General features: G+C 43.2%; 1 protein-coding gene across 1 annotated transcript; it reads right to left on the reverse strand.

Annotated features, from left to right (window-relative positions):
• Positions 1 to 432: 432 nt before the first annotated feature.
• Positions 433 to 18039, reverse strand: rab40b (RAB40B, member RAS oncogene family). Its single transcript, XM_030755643.1, has 6 exons — positions 17598 to 18039; positions 8996 to 9056; positions 5415 to 5475; positions 3077 to 3154; positions 2481 to 2703; positions 433 to 1782 (listed from the first exon to the last, which is right to left on the reverse strand). The coding sequence occupies exons 1-6, from the start codon at positions 17737 to 17739 to the stop codon at positions 1502 to 1504; spliced, it is 846 nt and encodes a 281-aa protein (XP_030611503.1). The 5' UTR covers positions 17740 to 18039; the 3' UTR covers positions 433 to 1501.
• Between the last annotated feature and the right edge of the window lie 709 nt (positions 18040 to 18748).

Consider the following 18748-nt stretch of genomic DNA (forward strand, 5'->3'; position numbering starts at 1 on the left):
ACAAAGATCACACGAAATTAACACAAGGCGACAAACATGAGCAAAATCAGACAAAAAGAAAGACTGCAGAGACACAAATCAACAAAAAACAATTACAGAAGCACAAAATTAACACAAAATGGCTCAAAGGACAAAACTGGATGAAAAAAATATCAGAATGAGATAAAAAACGGTTAAGAAAAGAAACAAAAACACAGAAATCACATGACTAGACAAAAATGAGTACAACACAAATTGACCAGAAAGACCCACAAGATGACCACAGTGGCACAAAACAACCCACAAACAGACACAAGTGAAGAAGAGCAGATAAATAAATCAACACACAGACAGAAGCTCAGGGGCTTAAAGATGAATTTTACAGAAACGTGTGTGAGACCTGCAGAAGAACTCAGAAAACAGGAGACACGAAGCAGGACACGTGCGCTCTGACGGCTGAACTTTATTGGAAACACTGCCGGTAAACAGTGACCTCTGTGGGGCAGAGGTCACATTGATCTTCATCATCATCATCATCCACACACGCATTTACAACACGTACAAATATTGTACACAAAAAGTTAGTGTGTCTGAAGAAGTGTGCAAAAATACAGCTTCAAAGTGCTTCTATGTACAGGTGAGTAAAGGTGAGTACAGGTGAGCATCATCGTCTGTGCTCCTTGTTTGTAGAAAGCATCATGCGGAGGATTGAAGTGGTGTCACACCTGTAGGAATAAAAAAAAAAAAAAACTTTCCGCAGGTAAGAAAATACGTCAGACTGTGGGTCGTACCGCAGAGTGACGTCAAAAACATCGTGCGCTCTGGGTAACAGCGTCAGTGTTTGGAAAAACATCATCACCACGGGAAAGAAGTCGAAATGTGTCATGAGAGAAAAAATGATTTTAAGAGCAAATTAGAAATTTTCCAAACTTTAAAACATTCCTGTCAGTAAAATTCTGCAGAAAACAGAAAGTTTACAGAAAAATTCATCTCTGAAATAAAAAGTCACAACATTCTTCTCAGAAATGCTTATTTATGAAAAAAGTCTGAGCTAAATTTGGTGCAAGAAGAAAATCTGAATTTTTGACCTCATTTACAAAAAATAAATATATATTTTAATTTTTTAACATTAAATCTTTAAATTTTCCCAGAAAATAAGAAAAAAGTGGATTTGTGAAATTAAAAAACAAAAAACAGAGTAAAGTAGGAAGAATAAAATGTAAATATTGAGCAGTTTCTGCTGCAGCTCTGAGCTCAACATTTATTCAGGTTTTATTTCATTGTCCAGAGTTTTCTGAGCGGTTTGAGTTGCATGAATAATTTTCACGTTAACGTAAACCGGGATGACGCACGTGCTGCTTTTCCCATCAGCGGCCTGATTTTCGCCGCAGGACCGACGTCAAGTCACCTGCGATCGGATGGTTACAGGTGAAAACAGAGGCACCTCTGACGTCAGCAAACAGGAAGTTTTAGGGGCGGTTCCGATCGGTCGAACCGAGAGCGGGTGGTGCCTTCACTGCCGTTAGGATATTTTACAGCTGTTTCTGCAGCTCTGTGCCTGCGGGCTCAGGGGCGGCGGCCGGATCAGTTTGGGTTTCTTCAGCAGCGCCCCTCCGCTCCTCTTGGTGGCGGCGGCGGTGACGGAGTAGGAGCGTCCGTGCATCATGCGGGCGTTGAGGCCGTTAGCCATGGAGAAGGACTTGAGGTGGGACTTTAAGGCCAGTGGGAGCGGCAGCGTGTCGACCAGATGGACCGGAGTGCAGGAGACGATGGAGCGACAGCAGAGGTCCTGAAGACTCAGCACTGACACACAGAGAACAACCAATCAGGTCACAGCAATCAATCAAGTGTTCCTTTAATTATTTTTTTTGTTGAGCAGTATATTTACGGAATAAAGTACGGTATGTAAAGCTTAACGATTTTAGAAAAAGTTTTAATATTTTTGGATACATATTTTAGGACTAAACTGATTACATTTTAGGGGTAAAGTCATAAAAAATAAAAAAAAATTTAAAGAATAAAGTTATATTTAAGAAATAAAATCATATTTAAAAGAAATACTTTAGAAATAAAGTCACACGATTATGAGAAAAATGCTCTAATATTTCAGGAATAAAGTGATAATATTTTATTAACGAAGTGTAAAGAACATGTTAAGAATATAAGAATAACATCTCAACAATAAGGTGAAAAGATTAGAAAAAAGTTAGAATATTTCAGGAATAGAGCCAAAATATATTCTAAGAACAGCGTTATAGGGAAAAGTAATATATGAAGAATATGAATGTTGGAATATTTAGGTGTATAAACAAACTAAAATGATGATAAGAGATGAATCAGTGATGCTGCGTGAAAACTGCAGAGCCTCCAGCAGAGGGCAGCGCAGAGCTGAAAGCAACATGTTGAGGGATCAGGAGGAGCTGAGCGTCCTGCACGAAAACTACCTCTAAGCAACTCCCTGGACCTTGAAATGTAACCACAACCCAACACTAATGTCAGACCTTTGTTGGGCCTCCACAGGCGCTCCATGCCATGTCTCATCAGGACGATTCGTGCGAGCTCCGTGAACGACTCTGTGATGTTGAAGTTGCACAGCGGGCTGACCTCGAAGAAGGTGACACCCAGCTTCTCAGCATACACCTGTGCCTGCTCTGTGGTCACCTGACGCTTGTAGGCCAGGTGGAGACGGTTCCCAACAAGGATCTTAGGAACCCCTGGGGCATGCTGGGTAAGCAGGAAACAGAAAGGAGATTGTAACAATTACCACTTAGTTTGTGAAAGATGTTCTTGTTAGTAATTTTGAAACTGATTTGCATCATTAAGCATGCTCAGTGTTACAGGTGTCACTACACTGATCCTCAGGTACACAAGCAACACACAACAGAGGGAGCAGAAGCAAACACAATGAAGAAGCAGCTTTACACACGGTGAAACATGAAAGGTCTAAAAGCCTGAAGGTCTCAAGTGAGCGTGGGTGGTGGTTGTGACATCACTGTCAGCCTGTTAAATCTGAATGATGAAGAGCGTGCTGACTGCAGGGAAAATCGCAGAAACTGGATGGGAAACTGATGGAGCGATCCGCCGGTCTATCGCTAACCTCATCAATCTCTTTGATCCACCTGTCGATGCCGTCAAAGGACCAGCGGTTGGTGATGTCATACACCAGAATGACCCCCTGGAAAACAGAGAAGCAGAATCAGGATCATTTTGAGAGAAATTACAGGAAGTGGTTGAAACTTATCGACCCCCATGTTAACATTTCCATGTTAAAACTCTACAGCAGAAATAAGCATATTTACAGCCTGATTTCCCCTCATAAAGGGGGTGGGGGTGTGTGTCTATAACTCACCTGTTTAAACGGCATTAAAACTTGCATCATCAGGGGGCGTGGCCTTGGCTGCAGCTGTGAGTACACCGCAGGTCCTTACCTGCTCTTTCTGACTTTACACAAACTACAGATTCAAGATCAGCTTTAAGTCTCACCGTGGCAACAGTCTCACTGTTACCATGGTGATGTCTCCTCTGTTGCCACTAATAGCCTGACGAGTGATGACAACAGCGCAGCGTTATTCAGAGAGAAGTGCTGGGAAGATAACAAAGCAGCGTGTTTTGGAGGTGTGGGATGAGTTTTCTCACACTTCCTTCCACCGCTGCGTCTCTGCGAGAGTCACACGCCTGAAAGCATCACGGACAGCGGGTGGCTTCATTTCCAATCAGAGACGGCGCACAGCTCTGACACGTTTGAAATAACCCAGCTGACATATTCAGTAAATAAAATGAACTCATGCTTTTCAGTTTGTTTGTTTTTTTTTTGCAGTTTTGGCCACAGCGGCTTTTATCGGCAGTGGAAGGAGAGAGGAAATGGGGGAAAGATACAGGGGAAAACACGCGGGCAAATTGGCGACAGGCCGGGACTCGAACCCACGCCGCCACACAGCATATGTATGTGGTCACCGGCTTCACCACTAAGCCACCTGGGCGCCCTGAACTCATGTTTTTATACCCAAATGTGAGCAGGACTCTCTGAGCAGTCAGAAATTAATCAAGCAGGACGTTCAGCCACTAAAACTCACACTTCTGGACAAAAAGAAACAACAGCCAGAAGCACGACCTCCTGACCTCTCACTGCCTGCTGTCACCTAATGAGCTCATAAAGCTTCTTGAACTTAGTTCCATTTCAAAGTAACCTGGAAGAACCTCCGATAAACAGTTACATACAGTTATTACACTGAATGCAGGGCTGGTGTAATGGGGATACCTGCTCCATCAGTTTGATTTTAGAGCTTCATGGGCAAAGATGAACAGGATCCTTTTTACAGCATGAACTGAGAAAGTTAAAATAAAGGTATTCAAGCTGTTTCATTGAATTGTAGTTTTAGGGTTGGCACGGTGGTGCATCAAGAAGGTCCTGGGTTTGAATCCACCATCTGGCATTTCTATGTGGAGTTTGCATGTTCTCCCCATGTCTGCGTGGGTTTTCTCCGGGTTCCTCCCAAAGTCCAAAGACATGCAGTTAGTGGGGTTAGGTTACCTGGTGATTCTAATTGCCCATAGGTGTGAGTGTGCATGGTTGTCTGTCTCTCTGTGTTAGCCCTGTGACAGGCTGGCAACCTGTCCAGGTGTACCCCGCCTCTCGCCCTATGACAGCTGGGATAGACTCCAGCCCCCCGTGACCCTGAATTGGATTGGCTGAAGAAGATTGATGGTATTTTTAAGTTTTGTGCCTCTTATGTCATCATAACCAGTTTAGTTTTTCTGGGAGAAAATTAACTTTTTTGTTAAAGCTACAAAGCTGGAAGGCAGCTATTTCCTGATTTTTAACAGACTCAGGTGAAAAGTCTTTAATATTATTGCATTATTGTGGAAACCTGGTATATTCAAGGTACAATCCAAATCTCATCTTGCAGGCCTTCATTATAAGACCTTACGAAAGAGAGACAAACCACCTGAGGAATCCTGAGTGGAAACGTGGGTTAATTCCTTAATGCCAGAGGGTTAGGGTCATATATCAGGAATATATCCCACTCCTGTCCCATAAAAAAAGCAGTCGCCTGCTTTATAGCAACTGAGCCAGGAAACACAGAGCCAATTCTGCTGGTGTTGTGAAACAACAAACTTTCTCCATGCAGATATTATGTCCTGTGGTCACTGATATTGTTCATGGACTTCATGGAGGTCTTTGGTCCTATTAACCTTAAATAACTGCCTGTGGGTGTTACCAAGGTGATGCCGACTGGAAAGACTCGTCTAAGGTTGCGGTCCTTTTTCCCAGAAAGGTTCCAAACTTTGAAGTAACTGAATAATAAGAGCTGGTCGGGGTTAAATATGTAAGCTGTGCAGTCCATCATCAGAACATAAGCAAGTCTCACAAACCTTTAACCAATCAGCATGCAGCGTGCAGAGCCTCTTCTCTTTGTTTGGTGCACTCTGCTTACCTGTGCTCCTCTGGAGTAGGATCTGAATATGGTGCAGAACCTCCCCTGACCCGACGTGTCCCTGAAACAACACGGACAATAAGAGGTTAAGGGTCAAGATGACACGTTTAAAGTCAGTTCCTTTGGCTTTTTCCTGCCTTGTAACGAGGTCTAAACAAACACTTGAACATTACTGGTGAAAACTACAAGCCAGAAGGTGTGAGGATGATTCAGAGGGCTGGGATCTGTTTTACATTCCCTCCAAGAACTACGAGGTCGTGTTTGTGCCAAAGAACTGTTGTTGTGTAGTTTTATTTCAGAAGCTCCCGGGGCGTTTCATCTGTGCTGAGAGGCCACAGAAGGGCGAGCACGTCAAACAAAGCCTTTTTTCTTCTGTTATTCCAAGATTTCCTAACGATTCAGGTTTGAGCTGGTTCTCTCCTCTGCATTACAGGAAAGCAAATCCAGACTTTTTTTTTTAACCTTCAGCTGAAAATTATTTGTGACAGATTTGAGTCCAAATGCAAATCCTCACATCAGCAGACTCCTGATCCGCACCTGCAGAGGTATGAACTTGAGTCACTTGGATTAGTTTTACGTAATGATTCAGAAGCTGAAGACTTGACATGATTCAAATGAGTTTGGAATAATTTCTTAGGAACATCAAGACGATGCCTACTAGTTTTTGAAGTTATCATTCCCACTGTGCAGTTTTGCTTTATCTGTTAATGGGAAAGAATCTTAACTCCAAAAATTAATCAGATTCATGCTCTCAGAAAAATCTGCACAAATTTTTGAGTAATCCCGTTAACACACAGACAAACAAACCAGTCCCTCTCAGAGGAGGCAACAACAAAAACAACACACTTCCTGCTTTACTTTGGAGAACTGTCACATGGTTTATGACTTGATCCAAACATGAAAACGTGTTCTAATTATCGATTAGAACAAGCACAGAGTGGAGGTGGACTTCACTTTGGACTTTACAATCTCTGATTTGTCTACAGTGTGCTTTCTTGTTTTAAGGGTTTTGTTACCTTCAAAAAACGGTTCTGTGACTGGTTCGGCTTATCTGCTTCTTGGCGGGATCATCCATGAAGGCTTGGACAGATTAAAGCTTTCTCTGAGGTGAAGCTGAGAAGTGTGGACAGATTCCTTACAGTGCTGCAGACATCGGAGGGCTGCCTGAGCATATTTTATTAATTTGAGAACATCTGAAAAAATGACCTGATCGGTTTAGTGTTCATCTCCTCACTCTTATTTTGAAAGTTCAGTCAATGCCGACCTCCACTGCTTCCTGGTCAGACAGAGCGCTCCGGCTGCTGCTGGGCTTGTTTCTTCCTCTTGTTTAAACATGTTTTATTTGGTTTTCTGAAACCAGACAGTTGATGCTTTCATTGAGTCTATAACTGCTCACTTATTCAACTTACTGTATTTTACTTTATTAATTATTTTGTGTAAGGTTAGAATTTTAATTTGTTTGCGACCTTTTCTTGTTTCATATGTTCTGTATAAATGTTTTTTTGGACATCCTCAAAAACGAGATCTCAAGAGCTTCTTCCTGCTTCGAACGTCCTTCAAGAAGCCTGGAGAACGATTCCTGACACGAAAGCAGCCTCAGAGCGTTCAGGCTGTGCTGAAGAATAAAGGTAGACATAAAATATTGACCTTCAGGCTTGTTAGATCTGTACAAATGCTGACATATTTGCACATATTTTAGGTAATCTCTGCAGCTATTTCACATGTTCCTGCAAGATCTGAAGAAATGAAGGGTGGTTCAAGACTTTTGCACAGTACCAGCTCTGACTGTGATGATAAACATGTTGACAGACGCTCGTCCCTGCTGTCACACTCTCCACCTCTCCCTGAAACACAGCCTGCTCTGAGGGTTCGTTGTTCTTGTGAGTCCACAGTGAAAAACAAGCGTGTTTCTGCAGCAGCTGAATACCGCAGCAGTGTTTGGTTTGGCTGGCGAGGACGCTGGCTGGATGCCGGCCCGCTGCTCCTGACGGGGAAAAGATGGCAGCCAGCTGCCTGTTTTCATGTCAGGTGGTCAAACAAAGCCTCGTAGAGCGATCCTGATTTAGAGTCCAAAGAGCCGAAGGAGTCACGTCGGATCATGCAGGGATTTACTCAAAGTGTGTGAAGCCAGAGAGAGCTAGTGACACACACACACACACACACACGCAAACGGAGTCTCATCCGCTTAAACATCAAAGTTTCAGATTAAACATTTAACGGTGTCTCGGCTGAAAGCTAAAACACTTTCTAAAAATATGTCTGAGGGCTCTGAGGAGGTCTGTGCAGAGCGGCAAACATCATCACTGAGTACTTCTACTCGAGTACAGCTCAGCTGATCTTATAAAACAAACCCAATGACATCATTCCTCCTTTAAAGGTTTAATGAAAAATAAAAATTCTGTTTTTCCTTTGCAGGAACTCCGTCTTTCTTCATCATAAGAACATTTGGACATAGTGCTGTATTTAGTGCACTTCTTCAGTCTTAATGGTAACAAAGGATTTATATGGTAATAACCATTTCCTCTGCCATGTGTGAAAACTGAGTGTAAAACCTGACCTCTGTGTCCATTAAACATCAGCCGAGTTGCTGAGAATAAAGAGGTTTTGGTGCAAAAGTAGATGCTGCTGTCAGTGGGAAAAAGCTAAAGGCTGTACTGGACTTCTGGGTGGATCAGTTGTGGCTCAGGAGGTACAGCAGGTCATCTACTAATCAGAGGGTTGGTGGTTTGATCCCTGGCTGCTACATTCTACATGCCAAAGTATCCTGGAGCAAGATACTCAGCCCTGAGTCACTCCCATTGTGTTCATTGGAGTGTGACTGTTTGTATGAACGGTGCTCACATAGAGTAGAAAAGTGTCCATTCATCATCCTTCAAAATAAAACTCCCAGTCATTTCCAGGTTAGTGTGTGTGATATGATCACACACACTAACCTGGAAATGACTGGGAGTGTGTGTGATATGATCAGCTGAAGGGTGGTGTGTTGTTTGGTCAAGCTTTTAAACTGTTTGGGTCTCATAATAAAAACTCTCTCAGCTGTAGGTCACAGTGTGGGCTCAGTCACTGAGATCAGAGCCTTCAGAACCAAAATGAGCCTCAAAGGAGGTTTTTAATCTGATTCAGTAATGAATCCAACCTGCTGCTTCCTCACTGTCAGATGTGTGACATCAAAGGCTTTTAATCATCAAACCTAAGTTTTTTTTTCTAATTTTATCCTCTGAAGACCTGTCTCTGAAGGGAGAAACGTGTTGTGTTGTGAGCAGCAAACTAATTCCCATTCCCCTCAGTTTTATTAGACATGAGGCTGAAACATCAAAGTAAACTGCCTGCATGGACCCAAACCTCTGAGGTAAAAAAACTGAAGGAATATTTTTCACTAATTGAGTGAATTGAGCCTTTAATACATCACTGGACTGAAGCTGAATGGAGCTCAGCATCAACTCTTTTATCGAGTCAAAGCAGCCTCACATGCTCCCTTATTCCTCCTCTGCTGTTTTTACGCAGCGGGCTTTCTGCGACCGATCTCGTGACACGAGGACAGCTGGGAGGTGAACGGCACCGGTGTGACGGTGTTTTCATACCAGAGCTGCAGCTTCACCCTTCTCCCGTCCAGGAGGATGGTGGTCGTCTTGTAGTCGATTCCTGAAACAAAGCAGAGGTAAAGATGAATTAAAATCAGACGCACAAACAGATGACTGACAGTTTTAGATTCAGTCTCAGAGGAGACCGTTACCTCAAACGTACATCATAGGTAACATGAAATGAGGGAAAAAAGGCCGCACATCGAGATTCTCATGAAAGAAAATTGTGCTATTTGGAAGCTCCAGGATCTGAGAACTCAGTTTTCTTTCAATCCTTTCACATTTCAGCTGTACAGAGAAAAACAAAGATTACAGACTCATCAGTTTTTGAAAAGGATTATTCCTGAAAATGCACCAGAGAAAATAATAATTTGACACAGAATCAGAAAAGTACATACAAATAAGCTCAGAGCAGAGTAACCATATTCACGCAACACAAACACAAAGGTGGGAACCAAAAACTACTTCCTGGTCAGGTTTAAGAAAAGGTTGCTGTTTAGGTTGATATCCGTCCTTTTAAAACACAAACCCGCCAGTGAACGTCTGCTGGTGTTGGTTATACAGCAGCTGGTGCTAATTCTCCAGGTAGGGCCATTAAAGCCGCTTTCATCTGTGTCTCTGCGGTTTTTGTTGTCGGGAAGAAAAAAGGAGGTGTTAAAGGATGTGACGGTGAGAGAGGTGAGTAATGCTGGTGGAGCGAGACGAATGCTATCAAAGGTGCCTTTGGTTCAACTCCTGGTATGGGAAGTTTGTAATTTCATAGGTTAGTTATATAAATGCTGAATTTGTGAGAAAAAAACAGAATAAAACAAAGAACAAACTCATGCAAAGGAACAAGTCCAGGAAAATTACACAGAAATTACTTTTAGATGCAAAAGCTACTTTACTTCACAAAAGGGGGGGGGACCTTCAGTTGGTTGAAGGTCAAAAATTCAACTCTTGAAGCCTAAACCTGCTCAGGTACTTTTTGCTACTTAATGTAGTTAAAAACTTCCTGAGTAAGTTTAGTACTTGAAAATACTCACAGGTAAGAAATGTATTTGTTTTAATAATGAAACTACAAACTTCCCATACCGGGAGTTGAAGCCGGGCCACCTGGGTGAAAACCAGGAATCCTGACCATATAGGACTGTTCAAGGAACCTTTGATAGCATTCGTCTTGCTCCACCAGCATTACTCACCTCTGTCTCCATCACATCCTTTACCACCTCCTTTTTACTCCAAAAAACAACACAGATCCTGCTAAAAGCTAACAAACTAGTTTTTCCAACCTTAATCAAGTAGTTTTTTTTTTTAGTTTTTTTTTAACCTACTGAGGTAGTTTTTGCTACCTGAAGCTAACGAAGTCACTTTTTTCTACCTGAAAGTACTCACAGAACAGAAATTTCAGTGTCAGAATTTCTTGCCTGTGAGAACTTTCAGGTACAAAAAAACCTCCCTGAGTAGGTCCAGGCTCTAAGACACTTTAGATACCAAAAAAACACTCGGTTAGCTTCAACTGCCAGCACGTGCAGGCCGTGTCCAGGTGTATCTGCTGCTGACCAAATGAAATCTTTCTACAGTCACATCTTTGTTCGCTCATTCTTTGCTGGAGGGTTTCCAGCAGACATTTCTGTGTGTGTGACTTTCTTAATTTATGCTAAAACTAGTTTTTGAAATATTTTCATCTTGAGCTCGAGTTTGTTCAGGATTTTGGTCCAGATGAGCATATCCAGGGAGCAGCGAACTTCCACTTTCAGGAGTTCATGAGGAACTTTTTCCAGTTCTGATCTTATTCATGAACTCATGAGCCCCGAGAGCTGCTGTGTTTCTTAGGGGACTAGAACCAGCAACCTCCATCCATCATTTTAAGAAAAATGTCCTGGTTGGAAGCCTCTAACCAACATATCCCTGGATTTACTGAGGAATTTCAGGGATTTGAACCAGAGCCCTGCAGCTGCCAAAATCCATCAGTGATGCACAGTTATTCAAAGCATCCTGCACAGGCCTCTGGTTTCTCTCCCACTTACTCCTGATTGCTGCTAATATCAGGCTGCTCTCACACGGGAACAAAAGCAGCAGGCAGCTCGTCTCTTTTATAACAGTAATTATCAGGAGCTTCCTGCAGCGCGGCCTCGACACGGGCTGCACACACACTCACCGTCATGTATGGCACGTGAAAGCTGTTGGCTGCTCACAGGAGGTACGAAGATGCTGCCTCTGAGCCCCACTACGTCACTAGGATGGAGTACAGATGGGACGGACCTCCATCACTTTTCTAATAACCTAAAATGATTCCTTCTGCTGTTTCATATGTGCTTAATTATTACACAAACGACGGCACTAATACGACTCCCGCCTCTCTAACCCAACGCTGAGAACTGGATTAGCTTTGACATCTTTTAATGTGAGGCAACAGCTGCATCTCACAACCAGACGTCCACGTAGGCCGAGAAGATGCCAACATACAAGACAAACGTCTGTTATTGAACCAAAAAGAACATTTTATTTTTTAACAGCAGGTGATTCTCCAGTTTACTCATTCACCTAACCAGTGAAAGCTCACAGTCCAGTCCCAGGAGGAGACGCAAATCCCTCTGCAGCTGCATCAGGATGCTGGAGTTTTTGCTTCCACCAATACTGAAACCGATGGCCTGGCTTTAGATTGAAGAAAATGAGGTTTACATTTTATGTGTAAATCTTTGGTTTGAATCTTAAGTAATTTATGTATTTATTAAACAAGTCTTTATGTAGATCCTCAGGTGGATGCTGGATTATAATCCATCTAAGCGTGTCATTTTAAACATTTTAAATATGCACAATCCACAGGCTGCTAAAAACTACAAGCCTTTACAAACTGCTGCAGTGTTCAGCAAAAACACGTTTTCTCTTTCTGTCGCCTCTCCTCGAGAAAAAGCATAAAAGCAAAAACAGCATACTAAATGATGAACACTGAGAAATATGCCAGCTCACTGCAGGCTGAATTTCCTGCATAGCAATGAACATGTACACATTGGCAAGTTAATAATTAAACAAATTAAATTGCTTAACCAACAAAAGGGGGCTCCCTGATAACTGACTATAAATTAATAATGTGCCATTAGCAAAGAACAAACACTCAAAGCCAGCTTTTTGTACATGAAAATAGCTCCAGCATCCCAGCGAGGACGGAGATCTTGAGAGAACACGACATGGAATAATGCAGGAGTTATTCTTGGAAATGTAAGTCCAGCTGACACGCACGCTATATGTCCAAGTTATTGCACACACACTCTGGCATGCATGATACATGAAGCATCCTGGGAAAGTGGAGTTACATAAGCAGTTATAAGAGAAAGGTCTGCTGACAGACGTCTAAGCAATCAGAGCTCCAACCTTCAGTACAAATACCAACACAACCATGAAATTAAACACAATTCCTTTATTCAAATCTGCAGTTACACACAAATTAGCTTTAATTCTTCACTTCAGCACAACAAAGACCGAAGCTGAGACTCACACTCAGCCCCTCACTGTGTCCTGACATTAAATATGCTGCCGTAGACCTACTTATGTGTGCATCAGAAGGTTATTATAGTTGACTTATACCAATTATTGGGGTATAATACTGCTCAGCCTCCAGGGGACAGGAGGCTCCGGTCGAACATCAAACCTTGGGTTCAGGAGGAGCACTGCAGATTAAGTCCTCACTGTGGAACAGATCTCCACCCTTCATTGTTTCGTGGACTTGGGAGAAGGCTTACGTCTGGGTTCCCTGGGGGCACCTGTGGGGTGTACTGCGTGAGTATGGGGTCACAGGCCTGCTGCTATGGCCATCGGGGCCCATAGCATCAGCAGTAATCCAGGCATTGTACTAGTCTGTGGTGATGAGCAGAAAGGAAACCCTTTCAATTTACCAGTCCATCCACGTCCCAAACCTCACCTATGGCCATGAAGTCTGGGTAATGACCTAAAGAGCAAGCTTGTACGGTGTCTGGGCTCAGCCTTAGAGACAGGGTGAGGAGCTCAGACATTAAGGAGCCAATTGAGGTGGTTCGGGCATCTGCTTAAGATGCCTCCTGGGGAGGAGACCCTGGGGTAGTCCCAGAGCCTCCTTACTGTTGAGCATACCTGGAAAACCTCCAAAAGGAGAGATTATATATCTTGTCTGGCCTAGGAATTCCTTTGGAGATCCCAGGAGGCACTGGAAAGTGTGGCTGCAGAGAAGGATACCCTACCGTGACCCACCTTAGATGGAAAATCTCACACTAGACTTGTGGCAACATGAGAAAAACTACGATGAGTGTTTGTGTTAGTTTTTGTGTTTGGTTAGTTGTTATTTTAATAACTGGTAGTTTATCCTTCCTAATGTGAGCTGGCATTAGACAGACAGGAGCCCTTTATGTTTCATTAGCTTAATGTTGAACTCATGTTTTAAATTTGGTACCTTACCAATTATTTCTGTGTTAGCGCTGTGTCCTAATTGAGTCTGAATAATTAAACAGTTGGTAGAAATCGACATTAAGCTTTATTGTAACACCTGGGAGAACAGACACACTGATCATTTTATTGGACCGCTTTTAACTCTGGGAACTGAAGGAGGATTTGGACTCAGAAATGAGTAACGATGTTAGAGTTTTCCAACTTTGTGTCAAGTATTTCTGTCGTGCTGCTGCCTTGTGTATTTTAAATAAAAATGTGACCACTTAAATCTCCTTGTCTCCCACATGAAGTATGCCACACAATCAGTGCAAAACCAAATAAACACATCACCTCTAATAGTGTATTTTTCATGTACCAGTCAAGGTCATCTGTATGAGTGGGTTCACACATGCAGAGCAATGAGTCAGCCTCTCCTGGCAGCACCAGCAGCATCTCCACTTTCTTCATCATTATACCCCCACAAAGCAGCAACCACATAAACACTCTCACACTGCACATTTGGAGAAAATGGAAGTGTTTTTTGGAGTTACACAACACTCAGAAGGATGTTATAAAAGAGCTGATCGTGGCATTCAAACCGTAAACAAGCACTTGGCCGGTTTTCACGTGTCTCATTTGTGAGTAATTATCAACGGCTCATAAAACAGAGAATAAACTAGGAGGCTGTTTGTGTGCATTTTTCCGAGCTCACGTCGGCACTAATCAAGACTTCCCCGTGTGGGTTTGGCTCAGTTTTCTCGTTGCAGCCGGTTCTTCTCTGGACTTGGCTGAAGAGTGAAGCCCCCTCCAGGACCTGAGAGCCAACAATCGGCCCACAGTTTCACCACAGCTATGTCTGTCTGCCGTCATGCCTCCTATTAAAGCAGATGACCCAGAAACAGAAGAAACCAGCGCTCCAGCTTTTCCAGCAGCAGAGCCAGCCCGAAACTGTCCTCAACTGACAGAAAACCCAGAAACTCTGCGACTCTGACAACCAGCACGGCAACTCTAATCACAACTGACACGACAGGCAGTTGGTAACAAGACATTTAACTCAGGGCTGATAATGACTCTTGTTGTTACTGATTAATCCACTCAAGGGTAGTCATACCTGTGAGACAAAAACCAATCAGAGCCCAAAAACAAAACTGAATTTTATTCATCAGCAGCATCACAGACGATGTTTATCAAAAATTCAAATCATGGCACCATGAGGAAACTAGTCCTGTTCCTCTGGAAATCCACACATTTTCCTCCACTTGTCTGGGGCTGGGTTGTGTGGGCAACAGCCTAAGCAGAGAAGCCCAGACCTCCCTCTCCCCAGCCACCGCCAACCGAGAGATATAATCTGTCCAGCATGTCCTGGGTCTGCCCCAGGGCCTCCTCCCACTAGGACATGGCCGGAACACCTCATCCAAGAGGTGTACAGGAGGCATTCGAGTCAGATGCCCAAAACACCTCAACTGGCTCCGTTCAATGTGGGGGAGCAGCGACTCTACTCTGAGCCCCCCCCAAATGGCTGCACTAATCCTATCTCTAAGGGAGAGGCCAGCCACCCTTCAGAGGAAGCTCATTTCTGCTGCTTGTATCTGCAATCTCGTTCTTTCGGTCATTACTCAAAGCTCATGACCATCGGTGAGGGCAGGGACGTAGATTGATGTTAGCACCTGTAAGGTAATAAATATTCTCCTGACATTCACATTTCTTCAGTTTTTTTAATAATTCAAACTTTCTGGGCTGCATTTTTCTACATTTCAGTTTTGTTAAAAGTTTTTATTGTATTTGTGCTGTTGGGTAGAAAGTAACTTGTTACTGTAATCACATTATATTTTTCAGCATGTTAGCACAAAGATAGCCGAGACCCCAGAGTGATGATAAAGCTGAGTGTGTGCTGATCCCAGACCAGCAGCAGAGCCCAAACTTCAACAGGTAGCAAAGGTTGTGATGAGTCAGGGTGCAGCCACCACTGTGAGGAAGTAATGTAATGAGTACTCTAATTACTTTCTCCACCAAGTACTTAAGTAACATACTGCATTACTTTTAAGAAAAGTAAGGAGTAATGTGTAATACATTACTTTTCTCTGAGTAACGATCCCACCGCTATCTTTCATTCTTACTCTGCTGAAGCAGCTTTGCATGACTCCCAGTTAATAATAATTCATCTCATACTGAAGGTTTCTTCCAGTTGGCTGCGCCTCAGAAGGTTTTAACAGCTGGTGGGTGGGGCTTCTGTGCCTGAGATGACCATATAAGGATAGCCTCTATGACATCATAGAGAGTGAAGGGCGTAAAAAGACAGTGATAAACGGAGTGTTTAGAGCAGACTGTACACACACTGAGCTCTTTAATGTAAACTTTGGTCATGTTTCATGTGATGATCCATCTCTGGAACATTAGATATGCCATTTCACTTTTAGGAGCAACAACTTTTTTCAGCTCAGATATTCCTGAAAGTGCATCTTTGTGGAATATTTTAAAACCTGGATAATTGGATCAAACTTATTTTAACTTTTTTGTTTTTACACATTTTCAATTTTTTTATTGATCTTTTATTTTAGAATTAGACTTAAAGCCTTTTTTATTTTACTTTTAATAAAACTGCACCTTCCTTCCTCCATCCAGGATGATTCAGAGACCATGCTGTTGTTTTTCTACATCCACACACCATGACACTGGCCCGTCATCCTTGATCTTTGACCTCCTCACTGCGGCTGGCCATGTGAGCAGGGCTTTTCCTGCCATTCCACTAAGTCGCTGTAGATGCTGTCAGCCTGAAATATTAAAGCTGTGCAGCAGGGATTTGTTTCCATGTGAGGACACGCTCAGATTCTGCAGCAGTGAAGTCTGTGCCTAACATCCGGCTGCCATCCTCAGAAAGTGACAAATCCAACATCCAGACTGTTCCCTGCTGTTACATTTTCTCTTCTGTCTGAAGCATAAAAAGACACAAAAACATGAGCCTGTTTTCAGGTGGATGATGTCACCTGCTGCTGCTGGATGTGAACATTAGGTTGAATTTTTCTGCTGTAAATAATGCAGAGAAATTACATTAATCTGCAGGATGTTACATGTTTAACTATAAAATCTGCATTTTTCTTCATCTGTTTTTACAGCAGCAGGTTGTGCATGTGATCATGTGACTCAGTGAGTGTAGTCAGAGCACAGCGTGTTACATCATGTGTCAGTGTGTGAAGCTGGAGAGCTTCAACTCGTCCTGTCGGCCTCCTGCAGGCCAGGCGTGAGTCATGAGCAGCTGCCTGCCAGCGTTTATTAATACACACACACACACACACACACACACACACACACACACACACACACACACACACACACACACACACACACACACACACACACACACACATACACACACTACATGGCAACAGATACGAATGGCTCCAGTATCACAAACAAAAAGCCTTGTGGAGCTGCTCATGTTTCCCAGAACAAAGCAGCAACATTTCAGGGACTAAAAAGCACCAAAACCTGCAGTTCCTCTAATGTCCACTTGAGGCCGACTCCAAAAAAAAAACACAGCCAAACACCAATGTTTGACGACATCACAGCGATTATGTCCAGTTTTCATATGCAGACTATGGTCTAATTCACAGATTAAACATCAGTTTGGGGGTTTTCTGGTCATCAGAGAAAAACCTTTTTTTTTGCCTCTTATTTTGAAAGGGACTTGACACTGAATGTTGGCAGTAATAAATTACACTAGCTGTTAATGCAAATAAACTTATAAATTTGCAGGAAAAATCTCACAAGTTTTCTCTGATAAGGTTGAGATTTCTATGCATAAAACTGTGCATTTATGTCACTAAAACTGTTTTTTCTAGGAATTAAAAAAAATGTTCTCGTAAAGATTAATCTAAAAAAATATTATTTTATTTTTTTTATCTCTGAATAATATCCCCTTATGTATTTATTTACCTCTGATAGTCACAGTAGGCCGCTGTAGAGAAATGGAGTGCTTGAAGTTTTAATGAGTAAAGTAGAAGTGTGTTTACGCTCTCGCGCTGCCTTCAGACTCATGACGCGAGGACTCTGCCAGAGTCTCATGTTTCCCCACGAAAAAGAAAAGAAAAAAAAAACTGGCTGCGCACTCGGGACTTGAACTGTCGCTTAAAAAAGTGCATAAAAGCAGGACACCCCTGTGCCTAAAACCTACAACAGTAACCCGACAGGTGGCCCCCACTCCCACCCTGACCCCCTCTCTTACCCATGTTGTACCCGTACGGGGACTCTGTCGCTCCGTCCTGCAGACTCGCCAGGATCTCGCCCTTCCCCACGTCGCTGTCGCCCACCAGCAGGAACTTGAGCAGAAAGTCGTACGCACGCGCCGGACTGCTTCTGTGGCTCATCCTCGCGGTGGATGACAGCTGCGGTGTCCCATCATGAGATGAGAGCCAACCTTCCTCCTCCTCTTCCTCCTGCTAAGCGAGGATTACACAGATGCGTAAAGTCCTTCAGTCCCCCTAGAATCCAGCACTCAGATTCTGCTGTTCGCTCTTCAGATTCGGAGTCCACAGTGAAGCGCTGATGGAGGATGCACTGCGCTCTGTGCCATCGGCGCGCACAGGACGCGGCGAGCTTTTACGCACGAAGGTAAAAATCCTCTGCACACGGTTCAGGTCTGCTCCTGGACTCCCGAACTGAGGAGGACCAGCTGAAGCCTCTCTGGCCCCCTCCTCCCTGCTCCAGCTGAGGAGGCGGTGGGGGTGGGTGGGGGTGCTGTTTGCCTCAAATTGATTGGGCCATCATTTGAGTTGCTAGGGCAACGTTGAGCTCGGATTGGATGCTGCAGACGTCCATCAGTGCACGGGACGAGCTCTGCAATCTTTATGTGTGCAATGCTCTCCCTGAGTGACGTCAAGCCGTACAGAATGAGATAAGCAAACTGCTTCCTGTTTGGGCTGACAAAATAAAAGCGTAACACCGCATGGGCGGAAAAAACATTTAATGACTCTACCCTTCGGTTCAGGTTAATGCGAGCAAACAAATAATGGTGGGTTATTAATTTATTTAGATCCACAAATTCAGTTTTTCTACATTTACAAGTTCTTTTACTCCCAGTATTTGCAGTATAAATTATGGTATCAGAGTATTTGGACTCTGGGGTGTATGGGGTGTTGTTACAATTTTAAATAAGATCTGAACTCTTCAATATTTAAATAAATTATATCAAGATGAATTTTATTTATTGCTGTCAGGCATGTGTGACATGTGACAGAGAGGCTGCAGACTAATGTTTCAATGTCTGTAAGTTTGCTGCATTATGGAGAATAAACTGACCCAAATGCACTTTGTGGACTTTGTCTTGTTTTTTTGACCTGCATAAGATCAAGTCCTAGAGATGCCTTGGTGGCCATT

The sequence above is a fragment of the Archocentrus centrarchus genome, chromosome 19 (genome assembly GCF_007364275.1).
Source record: "Archocentrus centrarchus isolate MPI-CPG fArcCen1 chromosome 19, fArcCen1, whole genome shotgun sequence".
Lineage (NCBI taxonomy): Eukaryota > Metazoa > Chordata > Actinopteri > Cichliformes > Cichlidae > Archocentrus > Archocentrus centrarchus.